At 44.2% G+C, this 21,718-nt stretch overlaps 1 protein-coding gene across 1 annotated transcript in view; it reads left to right on the top strand.

The window, feature by feature from the left end:
* Window positions 1–1,534: 1,534 nt before the first annotated feature.
* The window catches only part of LOC141116664 (NACHT, LRR and PYD domains-containing protein 3-like), a 213,150-nt gene continuing 192,966 nt past the window's right edge, over window positions 1,535–21,718 (top strand). Inside the window, exons 1-2 of the mRNA XM_073609056.1 lie at window positions 1,535–1,580; window positions 1,992–2,152. Of these exons, the coding sequence (XP_073465157.1) occupies window positions 1,535–1,580; window positions 1,992–2,152 (207 nt within the window). The remainder of the gene's footprint in view (window positions 1,581–1,991; window positions 2,153–21,718) is intronic.

Genomic DNA, 21,718 nt, shown 5'->3' with positions numbered 1-21,718 from the left:
GTATTTTGTAGACGCTATAACTTTTGCACAAACCAATCAATATCTGCCACCCCATTAAATCATTCCTCACATCTATTAGCTTTAGTACCACCTCCCCCTCCCTTTAGAATGTAAGCTCTATGAGCCGGGCCCTCCTGTCCCTTCTGTATTGAACTGTACTGTAATTGTGCTGTCCCCCCTCCACATTATAAAGCACTGCGTACACTGCTGGCGCTATATAAATCGTGTATAATAATATAATAATTGCAATTGTTTTACCAAAAATATAGAAGAATACATATTGGCCTAAACTGATGAAGACATTTTTTGGGGATATTTATTATAGCAAAAAGTAAAAAATATATTATTTTTTTCAAAATTGTCGGCTTTTTTGTTTATAGCACAAAAAATAAAAACTTCAAAAGTGATAAAATACCATTAACAGAAAGCTCTGAGAGAAAAAAAGGATATCTATTATGTTTTATTACAGCATCACACGACCGTGCAATTCACAGTTAAAGCAATGAAGTGCCGTCTCACAAAAAATTGTCTTTTCTTTGGGCTGCCTCAGAGGGGAAGGGGGTTCTGAGCGCCGCCAGATTACACAGAGTGAGGATCTCCCATTTACTCAACGGCCTCTGTAAAACAAAGTCTCACCTCCTAGACCGGCTCCTATGATAGACAGAACACTGGGCCAATGCTGGGATGTCTATCATAGGAGCCAGACCAGGAGGTGGGACTTTGTAATACAGAGTAAACAGGAGATCCCCGCTCTGTGTAATCTGGTGGTGCTCGTACCCCCTTCCCCTCTGAGGCAGCCCAAAGAAAATATTGGCACACAAAAATGTATGTTATACACCGATAAATACGGTATTTCTATAATTCCAGACATGTTCAATAGTATATGAATGTGCAACTTTTCATAAAATAATCCCTGGTGATCATGTCATGACAGTCCTTGTTGAGGCATTTCCTCTTATAAGGTGACACCACCCTGTTCCTGTCTCTTCATTGTGATCCTGTGTTGTCACAGATTTATAAATGATGAAAACACAATTGTATGAAAATAAAATGGTCGTTGTTTATGACACACATTGCTTAGCAAACTAAACTCAATCCAATAATATATTAGATCTATCCAAAACTCTATTTAATAAATTGGAGACCAGAATGAGGAGTCATTGACCTTTTTTTCATAAGATATCAAATGGAGCATCATAACATAGTACAGCAAATCATCATATACTGTAAAATAGAATACACAGCTAATAAAATATATCTTTATATTCATCTGAGAAATAAACCTTAAAACCCAATTCCAGCACTCCCAATTTCCCTTCATCCCCTTTGGATATCATTTTTGCATTGTAAAAATCATTATATATCCCTTTATTCCTGGGCTCTAAGTTCTGGTCCTCTTCTGTCCTCTGCAGTGGGCAGGTACTGAATGATGCAGAATACTCTCTTCAGCATTCTCCTGTAAGTCCAGAGGGGTCTGAGGTCACTCCCCAGGGGGCTGGTCCTTGACACCCTGAGCTCATAGAAAATGGGATGAATGACACTGGGCATCATTCTACCTGGGAGAGGAGCACCATCTAGTGGTAAAAAAGGAAATACTGCAGGGGAGTATTTTAAATAAACTATCATTATTTTTATTATTATACAGGATTTATATAGTACCAACAGTTTGTGCAGTGCTTTACAACATGAGGGCAGACAGTACAGTTACAATACAATTCAATACACAAGGAATTTTTTTTACTTTTTTATTAATCTGTAGTTAGGCTTTAAATGGTTAAAGCTCAAAGTTTTCTCAGTGAAGATTTAAAGCTAGTTAGCTTGTATGTGCAAAAATAATTTCCCAATTACAACGCAATTAATTGATCCTTATAGTGATTCTCACCTCCAGTGCTTCTTTTCTCAATTGCAGAGATCTCTGGTGAGATAAAATTCATGCTGGAGATTAATTTTCATCATTTATAAATCAGAAAATGTATTTGTGTGTTTTCTAGAGGACATCAGGAGGTTCCGCCGTCAGCTGTCGTCATATGATGATCCAACACTGAGGAGGATATATGAGTATTATAGAGATGATCTGATCTACATCCTGGAGAACATGGATCCTCATACTGTCCTGGTACAACTAATATCTCAGAATGTCTTAAACACAGAGGTAAGAAAAATATATTTCTATATATTCTATATATATTTTACAGCCATATATTTATAAGTAAAGGGAAACTCTGATTCATATTTGCAAACAGTGGGGTTGATTTACTAAAGGGAAAAAGACTGTGCACTTTGGAAAGTGCAGTTGCACACGGCAAGAGCAGCTGCTCCAGAGTTTAGTAAATGAGCAGAAGCTCTGCTGACTTTCATCAACCAATCATGTGCAAGCAAAAATTTAGTTTTTTTTATTTTCCTTGCATGTGATTGGGTATTCTTTGCAAAGTGAAGCTTTACCTCATTTACTAAGCTCTGGAGCAACTGCACTTTCCAAGGTGCACAGTCTATTAGCCTTTAGTAAATCAACCCCATAGAGTCCTTTATAATTGTACAGCATATCACTCCATACTAGGGATGAGCCGAACACCCCCCTGTTCGGTTCGCAGCAGAACATGCGAACAGGCAAAAAATTCATTCAAACACGCGAACACCATTAAAGTCTATGGGATTCGAACATGAATATTCAAAAGTGCTAATTTTAAAGGCTTATATGCAAGTTATTGTCATAAAAAGTGTTTGGGGACCTGGGTCCTGCCCCAGGGGACATGAATCAATGCAAAAAAAAGTTTTAAAAACGGCCGTTTTTTCGGCAGCAGTGATTTTAATGATGCTTAAAGTGAAACAATAAAAGTGTAATATTCCTTTAAATTTTGTACCTGGGGGGTGTCCATAGTATAGAGTGGCGCTACCCCCCTACAGTGGGGCTTGAGGTAGGTGACCACACCACCTCTAATATAATAAAAAGATCCTAAATCACAAGTTGAAAGTGGATTACCAATATTCAATAATAGTAGTCACACATAAACATAAATTGCTCAATGTGATAGTGATTCCTAATGTGATACAAATAACCTATGTGTTGAACATAATATAGCATTACCTTAACATAAAGTGACATGTATATTATTACAAGTGACACCCCGTGAACAGTGAAAACAACGGTTTTGTGATACCACAAACATAGACCAATTAGTCATGAAATTAGGAAAAAATACAAAATACACAGATCATGTGCAAAATATACGATGGAAAAATATAGAATAGAACATGTGAGAACAAAAAAAATATTTATTACTTAATAAAAATTATATAATAAAAAATAAGTCCACATCTGTTTAGAATGATGAAAACCAATATATTGAATGGTGAAGAAAAAAGTTCAAAAAGTGCAAGTGTCTTCAATCTGCAAATGCTGTAGCACCGTGTACACCACACCTCAATGCCGTGATTCCACTCCCTTGTGAATTGCTCACTCACCAGCTGATAAGGCCTCACACTCTCGTGTTTGGCTGGCAAAACTCCTCAACCCACTATCATGGGGGTTATCATGCAGCCTACCGATATCCACTGTTAAGTGTGCCGAACACTTTTCCTTGAGAAAATGACTCCACATATAAGGGAAGAAATGCTCCAAATAGCGTGATACCGTTTTTAAAACATTTAATCAAAAACTAAAAACCACACATATGCACTCACATGGTAACTAAAATCAACTCGGCACTTCACAGCAAATGGAACTGTATCACAGCAAAGTTTAACATAGCACGCAGTAACACTAGCAGGGACGGCCACAGCGGACCCAGGGAGTGTGGACGCCGGCGATCGTATCACTTGTTCACCACTCACGTTCTCAGCTGGTCCCCGCTCCGGGTTAGACGATCATTTCACAAAAGAACTGTCAAAAATGACAAGAGACAGTTTTTGACAATTCCTTTATTTAAAGTCTTCTTTTTTCCATCTTCTTTCTTCTATCTTCTTTCTTCTATTTTCCTTCGGTTTCTTCCTCCATCTTCTTCTTCTGGTTCTTCTGGTTCTGTCTCCGGTGTTAAGTAACTGGTGACCCCGCCCCCTCTGACGTCACAGGGAAGTCCCCATCAAGTCCCCGTGCGTGAAAGGGGGCAGGGTCACAGGGTGGCCCCGCCCTCCATTGTTTAAGAACCGTCAGAAGACGAGAAGCATCACACAGCGGGAGCCTCCCATCATGGATGCAGAGCAGCCCGAGAAGAAGAAGGGAAGAAGACGCCATGGAGGAAGATGCCGGACGAGAACACCGGAGGAAGAACCAGAAGAACCAGAAGAAGAAGCAGATGGAGGAAGAAACCAAAGGAAGATAGAAGAAAGAAGATGGAAAAAAGAAGACTTTAAATAAAGGAATTGTCAAAAACTGTCTCTTGTCATTTTTTACAGTTTTGACAGTTTTTTTGTAAAATGGTAGGGGCACTTTTGTACCCCCTTACCATTTCACACAGGGGGGGCAGGATCTGGAAGTCTCCTTGTTAAAGGGGGCTTCCAGATTCTGATAAGCCCCCTGCCCGCAGACCCCCACAACCACCGGGCAAGTGTTGTGGGGATGAGGCCCTTGTCCCCATCAACATGGGGACAAGGTGCTTTGGGGGGCTACCCCAAAGCACCCTCCCAATGTGGAGGGCATGTGGCCTGGTACGGTTCAGGGGGGTGCTCTCTCATCCCCTCCTCTTTTTCTGCGGCCTGCCAGGTTGCATGCTCGGATAAGGGCCTGGTATGGAATTTAGGGGGACCTCCTACGCCATTTTTTTTTTAAATTTTGGTTCAGGGTTCTCCTGTGGGGAAATCCCATGCCGTTTTTATCAATGAACTTCTATGTGTATTGTCGGACCGACAATTCATTAATAGCCGCGAGTAGTTTTAAGTTACTTTTCTTTCCTTTGAAATGTCATTTTGCTGTCAGACTGTTCTAAACACGGGCAACATGCGCCCCTTTACAGGCATACTATAGACACCCCCCAGGTACGAAATTTAAAGGAATATTACACTTTTGTTGTTTCACTTTAAGCATTATTAAAATCACTGCTCCCGAAAAAACGTCCGTTTTTAAATTTTTTTGCATTGATCCATGTCCCCTGGGGCAGGACCCGGGTCCCCAAACACTTTTTATGACAATACCATGCATATAAGCCTTTAGAATTAGCACTTTTGATTTCTCCCATAGACTTTTAAAGGGTGTTCCACGGCTTTCGAATTTGCCACGAACACCCCAAATTGTTCGCTGTTCGGCGAACTGGCGAACAGCCGATGTTCGAGTCGAACATGAGTTTGACTCCAACTCGAAGCTCATCCCTACTCCATACTGATCATAACCAGCTGAACATAGAAGTCCTCCCAATAAACATGACCATATCAAAACTTCATTACATCCCGCAAAAAATATTGAAATCATTTACACAACTGCTCCCACCAGAATAAAGGGGGCTTTCTCCCACCAGAATGTAATAATGCACTAAGGGGTTGATTTACTAAAGGGAAATAGACTGTACACTTTGGAAGTACAGTTGCAATCATTTTTCCAGAGCTTAGCAAATGTGTTGAAGCTTTATTTTGCAAAGAATACCCAATCAGATCAAAGGAAAATAAACATTATTCTTGCACATGATTGGATGATGGAAACCAGCAGAACTATACCACATTCACTAAGCTCTGGGGAAAATATGTTCTTCTGTACTTTCAAAGTGCACAATCTATTTGCCTTTAGTAAATCCACCCCAATTGCCTTTAAAATTGCTTCTGTAAATGTATCCAATTGTATCTACAGTATGTTATAATCATCTTCTTTTATATCCTTTTATTGCTAAAAATACTCTTCACATCACAGTAGTAAATGAATGTTCTCATAATACAAATCAGAGATTTCATACTCCTAGTAAAGTGTGCCATTCCTTGAATGACTTTGAATTTAGACAGTGTGTTCTATGTAAGTGTATGTGTGCTATGAGGTGGCTTACTGTAAATGAGGGGTGAGAGTGTAACAATATGACTTCACCATAGTTTTCTATGATATGGCACCATATAGTCTTCACAGTCATGGAATATATTTACTTTTTACACAAATATTTAAATGTCCATTTGGACAACAATATACTGTATGAGGTCCAGTAATATGACAATGTTACCACAGAAATAATGCCTGTATAAGTACATCATCCCCAATGTTACATTGCAGCTTTCACATCACACTCTCCCATCCATAACCATATATATATATATATATATATATATATATATATATATGCATGTATGCATATATATATATTTATGGTTGGAGCCCTATGTCCGATATGGACATAGATAACATTTATAGTTAAGATAAGACTTACCATCGGAAATAGACCTGGAAGTGTGGACTTACCATATGAAATGGACCTGAAAGTGTGCCTTGGTCTAATGGCCGGTATGCCAAAATAAGGGGGCATACCCTGGTTTAAGAAATGATTATTCTGTAAAGAGAAATGAATAGTTGAGAAATGCTGTGAAATGGGGATGGGAGGGTGGGTATCGCGCACAGGAAACCGACAAGCACCACAGGTGAGCGGGCTGCTTAAATACCCCCCCCGGGCTCCTCCAATAAATTCAGGCCACCATACTGGCCTTCCTACTTATGGTTGGAGCCCTATGTCCAATATGGACATAGATAACATTTATAGTTAAGATAAGACTTACCATCGGAAATAGACCTGGAAGTGTGGACTTACCATATGAAATGGACCTGAAAGTGTGCCTTGGTCTAATGGCCGGTATGCCAAAATAAGGGGGCAAAAACATTCAGGTAGGGGTATAATATTTTATTGGTTTTCAGTTATTCATTGAGCCAATTTGGAGAATGCCTGTGCCATCTCTACTTGAGGATTGGGGATATACCGGGCGAAGCAGGCTGATTTCCACCTGCCTAGTCTTTTGATGACCCCGTGGCGGGATGCTGCGGAGGCTGCTCCGATGCGAAAGGAGTGTCCGGAATACTGACTGGGGTTAAGGTGAAGATTGCGGAGAAGTATCCTTATGTGTTTTACAAACTGACAGGCGCTTAAGGGTTTAACTGGGAATGGTAGAAGAGGACTGGTGTCCGGTTGTTCAGGCAGGAGTGACAGGAGTCGGTTGAGTACGGTGACTGGACACCAGCTGTTATTGGTTTTGTAGAGGTGAATGTCCACTCCAGAGCCCGTTTGCTGGGTTTTAGAGACCTCGAGGTGAAGGATGAAATGGTCTTGGTAGCGAAGCAAGTGCCGTCTGCATAGTACTTGGTCTGTGGGGTTGTTATAGGTGAATTCGCCAGGTCGCAAGAACCCGTAGTAAGCCAAATATATGGCTGCTTGTAAGACCATGCTGGGGAGCAGACCGAATGGCGAAGTAGCCAGAATAGTCGACATGTCCCTGAAGATGGGCCCCGTAATGGGTAAGCGCTTGGTGCTGATGACTGGTTGTTGTTTCTGAATGCCCCTTAGGATGGCTCGTATAGCGTGTGATGAGAACAGTGAAGATTTCGTGGGGTCTTCAAGCGTTAAGAAATGTTGTATGCCAGCTAGGTATAGCCGAATGGTATTGTAAGATAAGGCCAGCTGAGTGTGGCAGTATGAAGTGAAGGCCAGTACCTGTTTGACATCTGTTGGTCCTTTATGGCAGGATGTGAGAAATTTATTGAATGCCTTCCAAGCTGTCTGGTAGGCTTTGAGTGTGTTGTGAGAGAGTGAATGATTGATGAGCTGCGTTGCTCCGTGTAAATGTTGAACTAGTCTAGGGTCAGCTGTGACCAGACAGGGATAGGGGTCGACACTGGTTCGGCTTCGGGAACCTGTTTGAAAAAGGAGGTGTAATTAAAACGTGACAGTGCGTCAGCAGCTAAATTGTATCTGCTGGGAATAAATGCACAGTGTATGTTAAACTGATGCTGTAAAGACAGTTGTACCAATCTGCGCAGGAAGGACATGACTGCTAGGGACTTGGACCTGCCTTTGTTGATGATGTCTGCTGTGGCCTGATTGTCGGTGGTGAAGACTACGGTTTGCCCTGTCCAATGGTGGCCCCAGAGTTGTGCAGCTGCCACTATGGGATAGAGTTCGAAGAGGGAAGATGTTTGAATGAAGCCGGGTATCAACAGAATCTGTTGAGGCCAGGGTCCTGAAAACCATTGGTGGCCAAAAATTGCCGCAAAACCTGTGGAGGCTGCAGCGTCTGTCACCACCTGGGGTGACAGGTCCGAAACCATGGGTATGAATAGGGATATGCCATTCCAGGCGGACAGGAATTCCTCCCACATAGATAGGTCCGCTATTGCTGCGGAGTCTAGATTTAGGATCTGATCGGGGTCTTGTGTTTCTGACAGGAATCTCAGCAGGCGTGACACGAAGGTGCGGCCTTGTGGAATAATTCGCATGGCGAAATTAAGCATTCCCAGGAGAGATTGCAACTGCTTTTTGGTACAGCCCTTGGTGTGGGTGAATTTGTGAAGGACCGCCCTAATGCGGGTTAGTTTGTCGAGGGGGAGACTGGCTTGCATAGCGCAGGTGTCTAAGTTGACCCCGAGAAAGGTGATGATGTGTGCTGGGCCGTCGACTTTGTGCTCGGCGATGGGAACATTGAGATTTCCAAATATCACTCTGAGTTTGTCGAGGTCTCCTGGGGGCTTGCTGGGAGGTTCTATTCGTAGGAAGTCGTCCAGGTAATGGATGACTTCTTGGCATTGACCCTTGTGTAACAGTATCCAAGCAAGGGACTGAGCGAATGTGTCGAAGAGCCAAGGACTACTCTTTGAACCGAAGGTCAGTTTTGTGGCAAAATAATATGCCTCCTTCCACTTGATGCCATGCCAGCACCAAAGGGATGGGTGGATGGGCAGGAGCTTGAAGGCATCCGAGATGTCGGCTTTGGAGAGCCAGGCACCTGTACCTGCTTTGATGACTGCTTGTATTGCCATGTCGACGGAGGAATATTTTAGGGAGAATTCTTCGGAGGGGATCAGGAAATTGAAACTGGGGATGTGGGAAGAATGAGGCGCAGACAGGTCGTACACCAAACGTAATTTATTTGTGAATTTGCCCTTGACAAGCCCAATAGGGCTGACTCTCCAAGTGCTGAAAGGGGGCTGAGTGAAAGGGCCTATAACGTACTCTCGGTCTACTTCTGCTTGTAAGAGCCGATCTATGGCTTGTTCGTCAATGGCTGCTGAACGAAGATTCCCACATTCGTGAGTACTGTGGGGTAGTGAAATGAGGCCGGTGTGAAAGCCTACTGTGAAGCCCTGGATAAGGTAGGTGGCCAGGGAAGGGGTGGGATGTGAGGTGAGGTAGAGTTCTAACCATAAGACGTTGATCCGGCTTAGTCATGCCCTCTTCTGTTGTTTGACTTCGCACAAGTTTCTTGGGTGCGCTCTTTGGCATAAGGTGCAGATGTGGAGTAGGCGGCACTGACTGAAGTTGCAGGACCCGTAATTGTAATTATTGCAGATGGCTGCCCCTCCCACGATTCGGATTGGGCATCCGAATTTGTCCACCTGAGGCGTTTGTTCAGAGGGCGACTGACCCTGAAGTGCACCGGAGGTAGAGGGAAATTCGAAGGGACGTCTGATCGCCGCATTGGCGCACCAGGTGTCACTGTGGGTGGAGGACTGGCAAATTGCACACAGGGGTGAGCGTAAGCTGGCAAAATGGCGGCAGAAGAGCTCTGTGTCCATGAGACTCCAATTTGTTGTTGTTTGGAACTGTGTGAGTCTGGCGGCAGCCTTTGCGGAAAAGGAACGGTGGTAGTCGTAAAAGGAAAATCCTCCATACTTGTAGCCCAAGTCTACTACCGTATGGAGGTACAAGTCCAGCTCTTCCCTTCTGCTGAGGGCGGCTGAGCATAGGACGTCTCTCAGCATGCCAAAGGCCAAGGTGAATTCTGGGACAGATAACTTGCGGTTCAATCTGGGGTCTTTGGCTTTAAGGACCACCAATATGTCACCCCAGGAGTAAGCCTTATTTTCTGCCAGATCGTGCACAGAAATAAGGAGAGAGGCCAGGTTGACGTCCCTGTCGTCCAAAATGTCCTTCCTGATGCTGGTTGGAACCAAATAGGAGGGGTAGACAATGGGGCTCCAGCCTGAGGTACCTGCAGGAAGGGGTGTTAAGGTTTGGGTTGCGGTTGGATCGGGGACAGCCGGGGCCGGTCGAGCCTCCAGGAGTGCCACCCTGGTTTGGACGTCTGTAACCGAGGTAGACAGGGATGACACCATCGTGTGTAGTTGTGAGATGGCTGAAGATATTGACTGGAGGGATGCCTGTTGGGTACTGGGTCCTGCTTCTGGTGGGGAAAAGAGGAGTTTGAAGAGCTCGCCTTTCCTCGCTGTGGCGGGGAAGGGCACACCTCTGCGTCTGAGCTCTGCCATCAGTTTGGGGATAGTCCATCCCCTGAGGGACTGCACGCTGCCGCTCTCTGAGACCGGGGAAGGTGACAGAGGGGCCGTGAAGTCTTCGCTGCCGGCCTGAGACATGGTTGATCTGGTGAGAATCTCCTGTCTTTGAGTTCTTATTTTTTTGGTTGACTGTAACCTATTGGGGGTGACATGAATTTCAAGTTTTTTCTTTGATCCCCTGAGTCATACTTACCCGACTTATTTTCTCCCATTTTTTTTTTTTTTTTACCTGGGGGGATATCGTCCAACCTGGTGCAGGGTGGACCTACTGAACTTTGACTGACCTAGAGGAAAATGAAAGGTGATAATTCGTGAAGGGTTTGCTGACTAACTTGAAGCAACGACTTGTATGGTGCTTGCAATCTTGTGACAATGAAATGATATGAAATGTTTGCCTTGATTATGAAATGAGTGAACTCCATGACAGAGGTCCGGCTCGGTCGTGTCGTGACTGAACCGACTGTGAACCGGGCTCTGGAGCATGTACTGAAATGAGGCAACTGAAAAACATTGGTGCACACCGGGACGAATCGGTGCATGTTTGATGCATCTGGATTCGAATCGGAGCGCAGTATGAAACGAAATGAGAGAAATGTTACCCTTGACCGAGGCTCGAATTGGTTGTGCCGCATTTTGCGACTGGCAACGAACCGAGCTCTGGTATAGGTATGGATACGGCCGAAACAACTGAGGCATTCCGTGACGAATCGGTGCATCTCGGATGCGACTGGTTTTGAAACGGTGATGCGCTGTGGGAGTAAAATGGTAGCAATTGCATGACAGATGCGGATCGGTCGCCCGATATCTGCGACTAGCTATGATCCGGACTCTGGAGCATGTTTCAGAAATGAGGTCGAGCCCTGGGGCACGCCGTAACGAATCGGTGCATGGAGGATGCGACTGGATTCGAAGCGGAGCGCGGTAAGTGCAGGTGTAACATATTGTTTGCCATGACAGAGGCGCGAATCGGTCGTGCTGTTGTAGCGACTGACTACGAATCGGACTCTGGAGCATGTACTGAAATGTGGCTAATACCTGGGGCATGCCGAGACGAATCGGTGCATTTCCATGCGACTGAATTCGTATCGGAGCGTGATACGTGGCAATGAAATGATAACCATGACAGAGGTACGAATCGGTGAGTCGAAGTGACTGATAATAACGTGACTCTGGAGCATGTACTGAAATGAGGCCATAACTACTGGGGCACACCGGAGCGAATCGGTGCATCTTTTAGGTGCGACTGGATTCGAATTGGAGCGCGATACGTGACTGAAATGAGAAATGATTGAAATGGTTTGAAATGTTTAGAAATGTATTTAGAAATGTTCAGAAATGAGAAATGATAGGTATCGAACTGACGTGATTCGATAAGATTTGCGAATTGCGACTCGCTATGGCTGTCTACTGACGCATGTTTAACAATTTAAGACATGCTAGAAATGAAGCGACGTCTGCGTCATGGTGGTTTTCTCGGGTAACGCAAAATGGTAACATAACGATAGTACGAGTGATATACATTGCGGTTACGTTTGTGAAATTTTTGCGAGTGATTCGTAAGTTTGATATCACGGTTTAGTGACATGATATCTAAAAATGCGTAAAAACAAAAGTCCGACGGGACCCTACCTGCGACAGCCAAGCCAGACGCGTGGTACGAACTACGAATCGGTAAACACGGACTTTGAAACTCTCGAGCACGGAAATTGCGAATACAGAACTTGCGAGGCAAGAACTTGCGGACGCTGGTATTCGAATAGTCGGCCTAGTGACGTATATCGCGCACAGGAAACCGACAAGCACCACAGGTGAGCGGGCTGCTTAAATACCCCCCGGGCTCCTCCCATAAATTCAGGCCACCATACTGGCCTTCCTACATACATATATATTTATACATATATATACACCAGACATGATACCATCTGCCTATAGCTGCATGTCATCTGGGGATAAGCAGAACATTTTTACCAACTTGGTTTTGTAGTGAAATTGACAAAATTTGTCTTAATATGAGTTTTAAAGCAATTTCTTTTGAAAGGTAAGAGCTCTATAGATCTACAGTGCCTTGAAAATGTATTCATACCCCTTAAATTTTCCACATTTTGTGATGTTACAACCAAAAACGTAAATACATAAATGTATTTTATTGGGATTTTTTGTGATAGACCAACACAAAGTGGCTCATAATTGTGAAGTGGAAGGAAAATGATAAATGGTTTTCAATTTCCTTTATAAATAAATATGTGAAAGGTGTGGTGTGCATTTGTATTCAGCCTCCTTTACTCTGATACCCCTAACTAAAATCTAGTGGAACCAATTGCCTTCAGATGTCACCTAATTAGTAATCTCAGTATAAATATAGCTGTTCTTTGAAGCCCTTAGAGGTTTGTTAGAGAAACTTAGTGAGCAAATAGCACCATGAAGGCCAAGGAACACACCAGACAGGTAAGGGATAAAGTTGTGGAGAAGTATAAAGCAGGGTTAGGTTTTAAAAAATCTCCCAAGCTTTGAACATCTCACGGAGCTCTGTTTAATCCATCATCCGAAAATAGAAAGAGTATGGAACAACTGCAAACCTACCAAGACATGGCCGTCCACCTAAACTGACCGGCAAGGAGAGCATTCATACGAGAAGCAGCCAAGAGGTCCATGGTAACTCTGGAGGAGCTGCAGAGATCCACAGCTCAGGTGGGAGAATCTGTCCACAGGACAACTATTAGTCGTGTTCTCCACAAATCTGCCCTTTATGGAAGAGTGACAAGACGAAAGACATTGTTGAAAGAAAGCCATAAAAAGTCCCATTTGCAGTTTGCGAGAAGCCATGTTGTGGGACACAGAAAACATGTGAAAGAAGGTGCTCTAGTCAGATTAGACCAAAATTGACTTTTTTTGTCCTACGATCAAAATGCTATGTGTGGCAGAAAACTAAGACTGCAAATTACCATAACACACCATCCCCACCGTGAAACATGCTGGTGGCAGTATCATGTTGTGCTGATGCTTTTCTTTAGCATGGACAGGGAAGCTGGTCAGAGTTGATGGGAAGATGGCTGGAATCAAATACAGGGCAATCTTAGAAGAAAATCTGTTATGTCGCGTACACACGAGCGGTTTTGCGGTTGGAATAAACTCTGAAGGGTTTTCCGATGGAATTCCGACGGAATTCCGCTCAAGCTGTCTTGCATACACACGGTCACACCAAATTCCAACCGACAAGAACGCGGTGATGTACAACACGTACGACGGCACTAGAAAACGGAAGTTCAATAGCCAGTGCGCCACCCTTTGGGCTCCTTCTGCTAATCTTGTCGGAACAGCATACAGACGAGTGGTTTTTCCAATAGTAATTTGTTCCGTCTGAAAAATATAAAACATTTTCTCTATCTAAGTCCGTCTGAATTTAAGACGGAAAAAGTCAGATAGGGCATACACACGGTCGGTATATATGATGAAAAGCTCCCATCGGACTTTTTCTGATGGAAATTCTGACCGTGTGTACGCGGCACTGGAGTCTGCAAAAGACTTGAGACTGGGGCGGAGGTTCACCTTCCAGCAGGACAACGACCCGAAACATACAGCCAGAGCTACAAAAATAAAGAGAGAGATAGTATTCTCTGATATGGTGGGATTTTGGAGGGAGATAATGTGTCTGTTAGCGGTGAGCCAATCCAGCAAGGGTTAATATAAAAGTATTAATTTTATTTGAAAATATTAAAAGTATATACATTACAGAAATAGCAATCAAACATCAGGATGATCATACAATAGCTTGTGTTCAGAAATCATTTGTGATCAGTCAGCTGACATGTTTCGCATATATTTTTGCTTCGTCAGGGCATAAACGACATCACTGATTTTCTCTAAATTGTACATAAAATATAAGTAATTATTGAAATTGTAAGTGCATAATGGCCATCAGCAAACAAAGACCATAATACATAATACATGACAAAAAATAGTAGTTATGCTCACCTAATCTATTGCAAGTTGGAAGGACAAAAAAAGCAGCCACCTCCACTGCCAGATGCCCCCTAATGCATCACCCAGAGCAGAAGACCCGTGGCTGCCAGATCCCAATGGGTAGTGCCGACAGGGGAATTGGACCGGGCAGAGTTATAGGCAGAGGTCTGGCAAATAATATGATAAGGGGAAATTACTTAATAATTGTTGTCTTACAAAGCGAAGGAATATAAATAAAAAAATATACAAGAAGGATGCTGTGTCAATTGCCCCACATTATAGTTTCAATGGGCAAAAACATAAGGGGTAGACTAGAAAGTTTACCCTCCTATGTGGCAGTATGCTATATATAATGTCAAGATATATAGAGGTCGACATCAAATATCAAGCATCACTAAATTAGTTTTGATGATAGAGACAGCCAGAGCTACAATAGAATGATTTAGATTAGGGATGAGCTTCGAGTTCGAGTCAAACTCATGTTCGACTTGAACATCGGCTGTTCGCCAGTTCGCCAAATAGCGAACAATTTGGGGTGTTCGCGGCAAATTCGAAAGCCGCGGAACACCCTTTAAAAGTCTATAGGAGAAATCAAAAGTACTAATTTTAAAGGCTTATATGCATGATATTGTCATAAAAAGTGTTTGGGGACTCCGGGTCCTGCCCCAGGGGACATGGATCAATGCAAAAAAAAGTTTAAAAAAGTCGTTTTTTTCAGGAGCAGTGATTTTAATAATGCTTAAAGTGAAACAATAAAAGTGTAATATTCCTTTAAATTTCATACCTGGGGGGTATCTATAGTATGCCTGTAAAGGGGCGCATATTTCCCGTGTTTAGAACAGTCTGACAGCAAAATGACATTTCAAAGGAAAAAAAAGTCATTTAAAAGGACTCGCGGCTAATAATGAATTGCCGGTCTGACAATACACATAAAAGTCCATTGATAAAAACGGCATGGGAATTCCCCACAGGGGAACCCCGGCCAAATTTTTTTTTAAAATGGTGTGGGGGGATCCCTCTAAATTCCATACCAGGCCCTTCAGGTATAGTATGGGTATTAAGGGGAACCCCGGCCAAAATTTTTTTAAAAAATGGCTTGGGGTCCCCCTCAAAATCTATACCAGAACTAAAAGTCTGGTATGGATTTTAAGGGGAACCCCACGCCAAAATTAAAAAAAAAATGGCATGGGGTCCCCCCAAAAATCCATACCAGACCCTTATCTGAGCATGCAACCTGGCAGGCCGCAGGAAAAGAGGGGGGGACGAGAGAGCACCCCCCTCCTGAACCGTACCAGGCCACATGCCCTCAACATTGGGAGGGTGCTTTGGGGTAGCCCCCCAAAACATCTTGTCCCCATGTTGATGGGGACAAGGGCCTCATCCCCACAACCCTTGCCCAGTGGTTGTGGGGGTCTGCGGGCAGGAGGCTTATCGGAATCTGGAAGCCCCCTTTAACAAGGGGACCCCCAGATCCCGGCCCTCCTCCCTGTGTGAAATGGTAAGGGGGTATAAAAGTACTCCTACCATTTCACAAAAAAACTGTCAAAAATGTTAAAAATGACAAGAGACAGTTTTTGACAATTCCTTCATTTAAATGCTTCTTCTTCTATCTTCTTTCTTCTATCTTCCTTCGTTTTCTTCCTCCATCTTCTTCTTCTGGTTCTTCCTCCGGTGTTCTCGTTCGACTTCTTTACCCGCGGCGTCTTCTTCCCTTCTCCTCGGGCCGCTCCACATCAATGATGGCATGGAGGGATGGGGTCCACCCGGTGACCCCGCCCCCCCCCTCTGACGCACGGGGACTTGATGGGGACTTCCCTGTGGCATTCAGAGGGGGCGGGGTCACCTGTTACATAACCCCGCCCCCTTGTGACATCACAGGAAATGCCACAGGGAAGTTCCCGTCAAGTACCCACACGTCAGAGGGGGTGGGGTCACCGGGTGGCCCCGCCCCCGTCATTTAAGAACCGTCAGAAGAGGAGAAGTGTCACACAGCGGGAGCCTACCTCCATGCCATCATGGATGCGGAGCGGACCGAGGAGAAGGGAAGAAGACGCCGCAGAGGAGATGCCAGACGAGAACACCGGAGGAAGAACCAGAAGAACCAGAAGAAGAAGATGGAGGAAGAAACTGAGGGAAGATAGAAGATAGAAGAAAGAAGATAGAACAAAGAAGAAGCATTTAAATAAAGGAATTGTCAAAAACTGTCTCTTGTCATTTTTAACATTTTTGACAGTTTTTTAGTGAAATGGTAGGGGTACCATTTCACACAGGGGGGAGGGCTGGGATCTGGGGGTCCCCTTGTTAAAGGGGGCTTCCAAATTCCGATAAGCCCCCCGCCCGCAGACCCCCACAACCACTGGGAAAGGGTTGTGGTGATGAGGCCCTTGTCCCCATTAACATGGGGACAAGGTGTTTTGGGGGGCTACCCCAAAGCACCCTCCCAATGTTGAGGGCATGTGGCCTGGTACGGTTCAGGAGGGGGGGCGCTCTCTCCTCCTCCCCTCTTTTCCTGCGGCCTGCCAGGTTGCATGCTCAGATAAGGGTCTGGTATGGATTTTTGGGGGGACCCCATGCCATTTTTTTTAAATTTTGGCATGGGGTTCCCCTTAATACCCATACCAGACCTGAAGGGCCTGGTATGGAATTTAGGGGGACCCCCCACGTCATTTTTTTAAAATTTTGGTTCGGGGTTCCCCTGTGGGAAATTTCCCATGCCGTTTTTATCAATTAACTTTTATGTGTATTGTCGGACCGGCAATTCATTAATAGCCACGAGTAGTTTTAAATGACTTTTTTTCCTTTTGAAATGTCATTTTGCTGTCAGACTGTTCTAAACACGGGAAACATGCGCCCCTTTACAGGCATACTATAGACACCCCCCAGGTACGAAATTTAAAGGAATATTACACTTTTATTGTTTCACTTTAAGCATTATTAAAATCACTGCTCCTTTTTTTTTGCATTGATACATGTCCCCTGGGGCAGGACCCAGGTCCCCAAACACTTTTTATGACAATTACTTGCATATAAGCCTTTAAAATTAGCCCTTTTGATTATTCATGTTCGTGTCCCATAGACTTTAACAGTGTTCGCGTGTTCGAACAAACTTTTTTCCTGTTCGCATGTTCTGGTGCGAACCGAACAGGGCGGTGTTCGGAACATCCCTAACCAAAACATGGCCGTCCACCTAAACTAACCGGCCGGGCAAGGAGAGCATTCATCAGAGAAGAGCCAAGAGGTCCATGGTAACTCTTGAGGAGCTGCAGAGATTCACAGCTTAGGTGGGAGAATCTGTCCACAGGACAACTATTAGTCATACACTCCACAAATCTTCCCTTCATGGAAGAGTGGCAAGAAGAAAACCATAATAAGTCCCATTTGCAGTTTGCGAGAAGCCATGTGGGGGATACAGAAAACATGTGAAAGAAGGTGCTCTGGTCAGATAAGACCAAAATTGACTTTTTTGGCCTAAGATCAAAACACAATGTGTGGCAGAAAACTAACACTGAAAATCACCCTGAACACACCATCCCCACCGTGAAACATGGTGGTGGCAGCATCATGTTGTGCTGATGCTTTTCTTTAGCTGGGACAGGGAAGCTGGTCAGAGTTGATGGGAAGATGGATGGAACCAAATACAGGGAAATCTAATGCCGCGTACACACGGTCGGACTTTTCATCTACAAAAGTCCGACGGACGCCGACGGACTAAAGCTGGCTAACAATCCGATCGTGTGTGGGCTTCCCCTGACTTTCAGCGGACTTTTCCAGCCTCAAATCTGACGGACTTTAGATTTGAAACATGCTTCAAATCTTTATGTCGTAACTACGCCGGACCCAGAAATCCGCTCGTCTGTGTGCTAGTCCGACGGACAAAAACCCACGCTAGGGCAGCTATTGGCTACTGGCTATCAACTTCCTTATTTTAGTCCGGTGTACATCATCAAGTACGAATCCATCGGACTTTTGTGTGATCGTATGTAGGCAAGTCTGTTCGTAAGAAAGTCTGCCGCAAGTCCGCCGCAAGTCCCCCAAAAGTCCGTCAAAAGTCTGTCGGACAGGCTGTCGGACTTTTGTAGACAAAAAGTCCGACCGTGTGTACGCCCCATTAGAAGAAAACCTGTTAGAGTCTGCAAAAGACTTGAGACTGGGGCGGTGGTTCACCTTCCAGCAGGACAATGACCCTAAACATACAGCCAGAGCTACAATGGGATGGTTTAGATCAAAGCATATTCATGTGTTAGAATGGCCCAGTCACAGTCCAGACCTAAATCCAATTGATAATCTGTGGCAAGACTTGAAAATTGCTGTTCACAGGCGCTCTCCATCCAATCTGACAGAGCTTTTTTTTTTATTCTTTTTATTTAGATTGAATACATAACATAGAACATTTGAGCTGTGTCAACATAACATCAGCCCACATAGTAACCGCACAGGGCCAAAAAAGTATAATATTATAGCAAACTAACATAGTCCACCTGACTAACAAAAAACAGTCCAACTTTAACCCCCCTCCCCCTTCCCCCCCTTCCCCCTTTGTCATAGCTTTCCACAGTATCCCCTTATGTCTGGTTATATAATACAAAGCATTACATTTAGTCACAACATGTATGCATTAGCAATGGAACAGCAACTGCTACTATCTCGATTTCTAAGGTACTGACTTCCAAGGTAAGTGGTCATTTAGATCCTGAGTGAACCCATTTTCAGAAATGGAGCAAATCCTGCCATTAATATATTTAGGTATTATATCCACTAATTTAGCCTACTGTTTCAGTAGAGTTATACCATGCCTGCCACACTTTAGGAAACTTCTTCCCATATCCACTGGCTATATAGGTAGTCTTATAATAAGGCATCATGGAATTCACCAAGCCCTTCCAGAATACCATGCCAGGAGCCCTCGGCTTCTTCCAATTTAGAAGTATGGCCTTCCTCCCATAGAAAAATAATATTTCTTTAATCGTACATCACGGGACACAGAGCCATAGTAATTACTATGTGGTTTATAGTCCACCTTCAGGTGCTGGACACTGGCACACCCTAAACAGGAAGTTGCCTCCCTATATAACCCCTCCCATACTGGGAGCATCTCAGTTTTTTCGCCAGTGTCTAAGGTTTTGGTCACGAGTGAAGATGTGCTGTGCTGAGCTCCACTGGAGCAATCCTTGCTGGGGCTAGCTATGCAGCCGGATCCATTCAAAGTGTATTTTAGGCCAAATTGAATGGTACCCGGGCCTCGTGTCCGAAGAAACAAGGTCTTTGCTTGTAAACGCTTCTCTTTTTAGAGAGCTGGACGTCGGGATACAGTACTTTTGGTATTAAGGCCATAAAGTTTTACTGGCGGGTGCTATTACAGGTCCAGGATTGTGGGTTCCCCGAGGGTCCCCGGTTCTGAAGGTTTGTTAATGGAACCCACCGTGAAGGGTAAAGATTGGGTCTGTTGGTTTTACCACAGAAAACCCTGTGGCAGGAAAGGTAAGTGGAGTTTTCTAAGGAAATTTTAAATTTTCTTATGAAATGTCTCCTTTAAAGTAAATGTTGTCATTCCTAAGTGTCACCACTGGGTCTGTATGGAGCACATACCTTCTCATGCTTTGCTCAGGGATCACGCTGTGTCACAGAAGCAGCAGACTTTTTTTCTCCGGCTAGTAGGCAGGCCTCTGGTAAGTTTGGGTGGTTTTGCTTCCTCCAGACATCCCCACCTGGGCTGAACTCTTCCCATTTTCATGAGGCTGAGTATAAGGGAGAACTGAAAATGATCGGCAATGCCGTTTTCTTTCACCGCCCCTACTCGGCGGCGGCTTCCAGGTCTCCTCCATGCCATCCCTCCCTCACTCAAAAGCCGATCCCGGCAGATCGGAGGCCTGTGCTTGCGCGGGTAAACTCTTTTTTTGAAAGAGAAAGAAGGGGGGGCGATGCGACGGTGGGGCAGGGCCTAGCGTGGCATTGGTGTCCTCCAACGTGGGAGTGTGTTTTAAAACAAACAAAAAAAACTCCATTTGTGCTGGCTGCAAAATTGTCAGAGAGACATAAGAGCAAAGAGGAGCATGAAAGAGGTTTTGGTGACACAGGCATTTCCTATTTGACACATTTACTATTTGCATCAGGCTGAGCATTAATAGCAGTGGCAGTGGCTGGACTATTGCTCAAGCAGTGGATGCGATTTCTTCTGGTAGTACCTCTGCTTTGTGCATCGGGCTAAGGTCAGAAGGGGGGGTTAAAAACACCCCCCAAAAAGAGCTAAATGGGTCTCCCTCAAGCTTTGGAAAGCTTACTAATTTCTACAAATGGCATCCTCCCCTGGGAGAAGGTGGCTGGTCAGAGTGAGCATCGTGGCTATGAAATGTTTGCAACTGTTTCCAACACTGCAGCCCCTGTTTATTTTACTAAAAAGATCTTTTTCCTCAGCCATGATAGGTTTAAAAAAAAAAAAAAAAGTTTAGCGATTTTAATCGTATCCCAGTATGGGTCAAAAAGCGACAGGTTCTCTTCCATTGCCCAGTACCCTCAGGGGACCGTGGTGAGGCTGATGACTCCTCTTCTCAGTCAAATGTGGGAGAATCAGCTGTTTCAATCTTAAGATTGATGGTGCAATTTCTTGCTGAATGGTCCGCTTCACATTTATGTACCCTTAACTGAATGTTTGGGTTCACTAAAGCCTCGTCAAGCTGTGTATGCCTTTTCCTGTCTATTCATTGTTGTTGGAAAAGCTTTTTTGTATCTGAGAGGATCACCCAGATAAGCATTACTTTCCCTCCTAAAAAGTTTTCACACTTTATCCAATGGTGGAGGAAATTTACTAAGTAGGGTATACCAGCAATTAACGCTGCTATATCCTCTGTGAAAAAGAGTTTGACTTGTCCGGCGGACAATGCTCAAATGCTTAGGGATCCAACGGACAAAAAGTTGGAATTGCTATTAAAAAAAAAACAAACAAACATTTTTTTCCCTGGCAGATTGAGTGTCTCAGCCTGCGCTGACAGTAATTGCTTAATCGTTGAGAGACCAGTTTAATCAGGTGTTCAAGGTTATCCTGCTCAGCAGGCCCAGGATCTGGCAGCTTTATGTTTGCAATAGATGCTTTGAGACATTCTATCCTTCAGGCCTTGCGCCCTTAGCTAAGCACCATGCAGAAGCGTCTGGCTAGTCTTCCTTTTGCGGTGAAACAGCTGTTTGGGGATGTTTTGGATAATACATCCAAAGAAATTCTAGTGGAAAAAGAACCCCTTTTGCCATTTAAGAAAAGGAGTAAATGTATTTTTGTTTTTAAAGCTCGTTCTTCTGTGCCATCAGACTCCAGGCAGTCAGGACGGCTTCCGCCGTCAGGTTCAATAGGTAATCCTCAGGGTTAAC

Source organism: Aquarana catesbeiana, linkage group LG13, assembly GCF_042186555.1.
Source record: "Aquarana catesbeiana isolate 2022-GZ linkage group LG13, ASM4218655v1, whole genome shotgun sequence".
Classification (NCBI taxonomy): domain Eukaryota; kingdom Metazoa; phylum Chordata; class Amphibia; order Anura; family Ranidae; genus Aquarana; species Aquarana catesbeiana.
The sequence above is the reverse complement of the archived record's forward strand: the minus strand, read 5'-3'. Positions and strand labels throughout refer to the sequence as shown.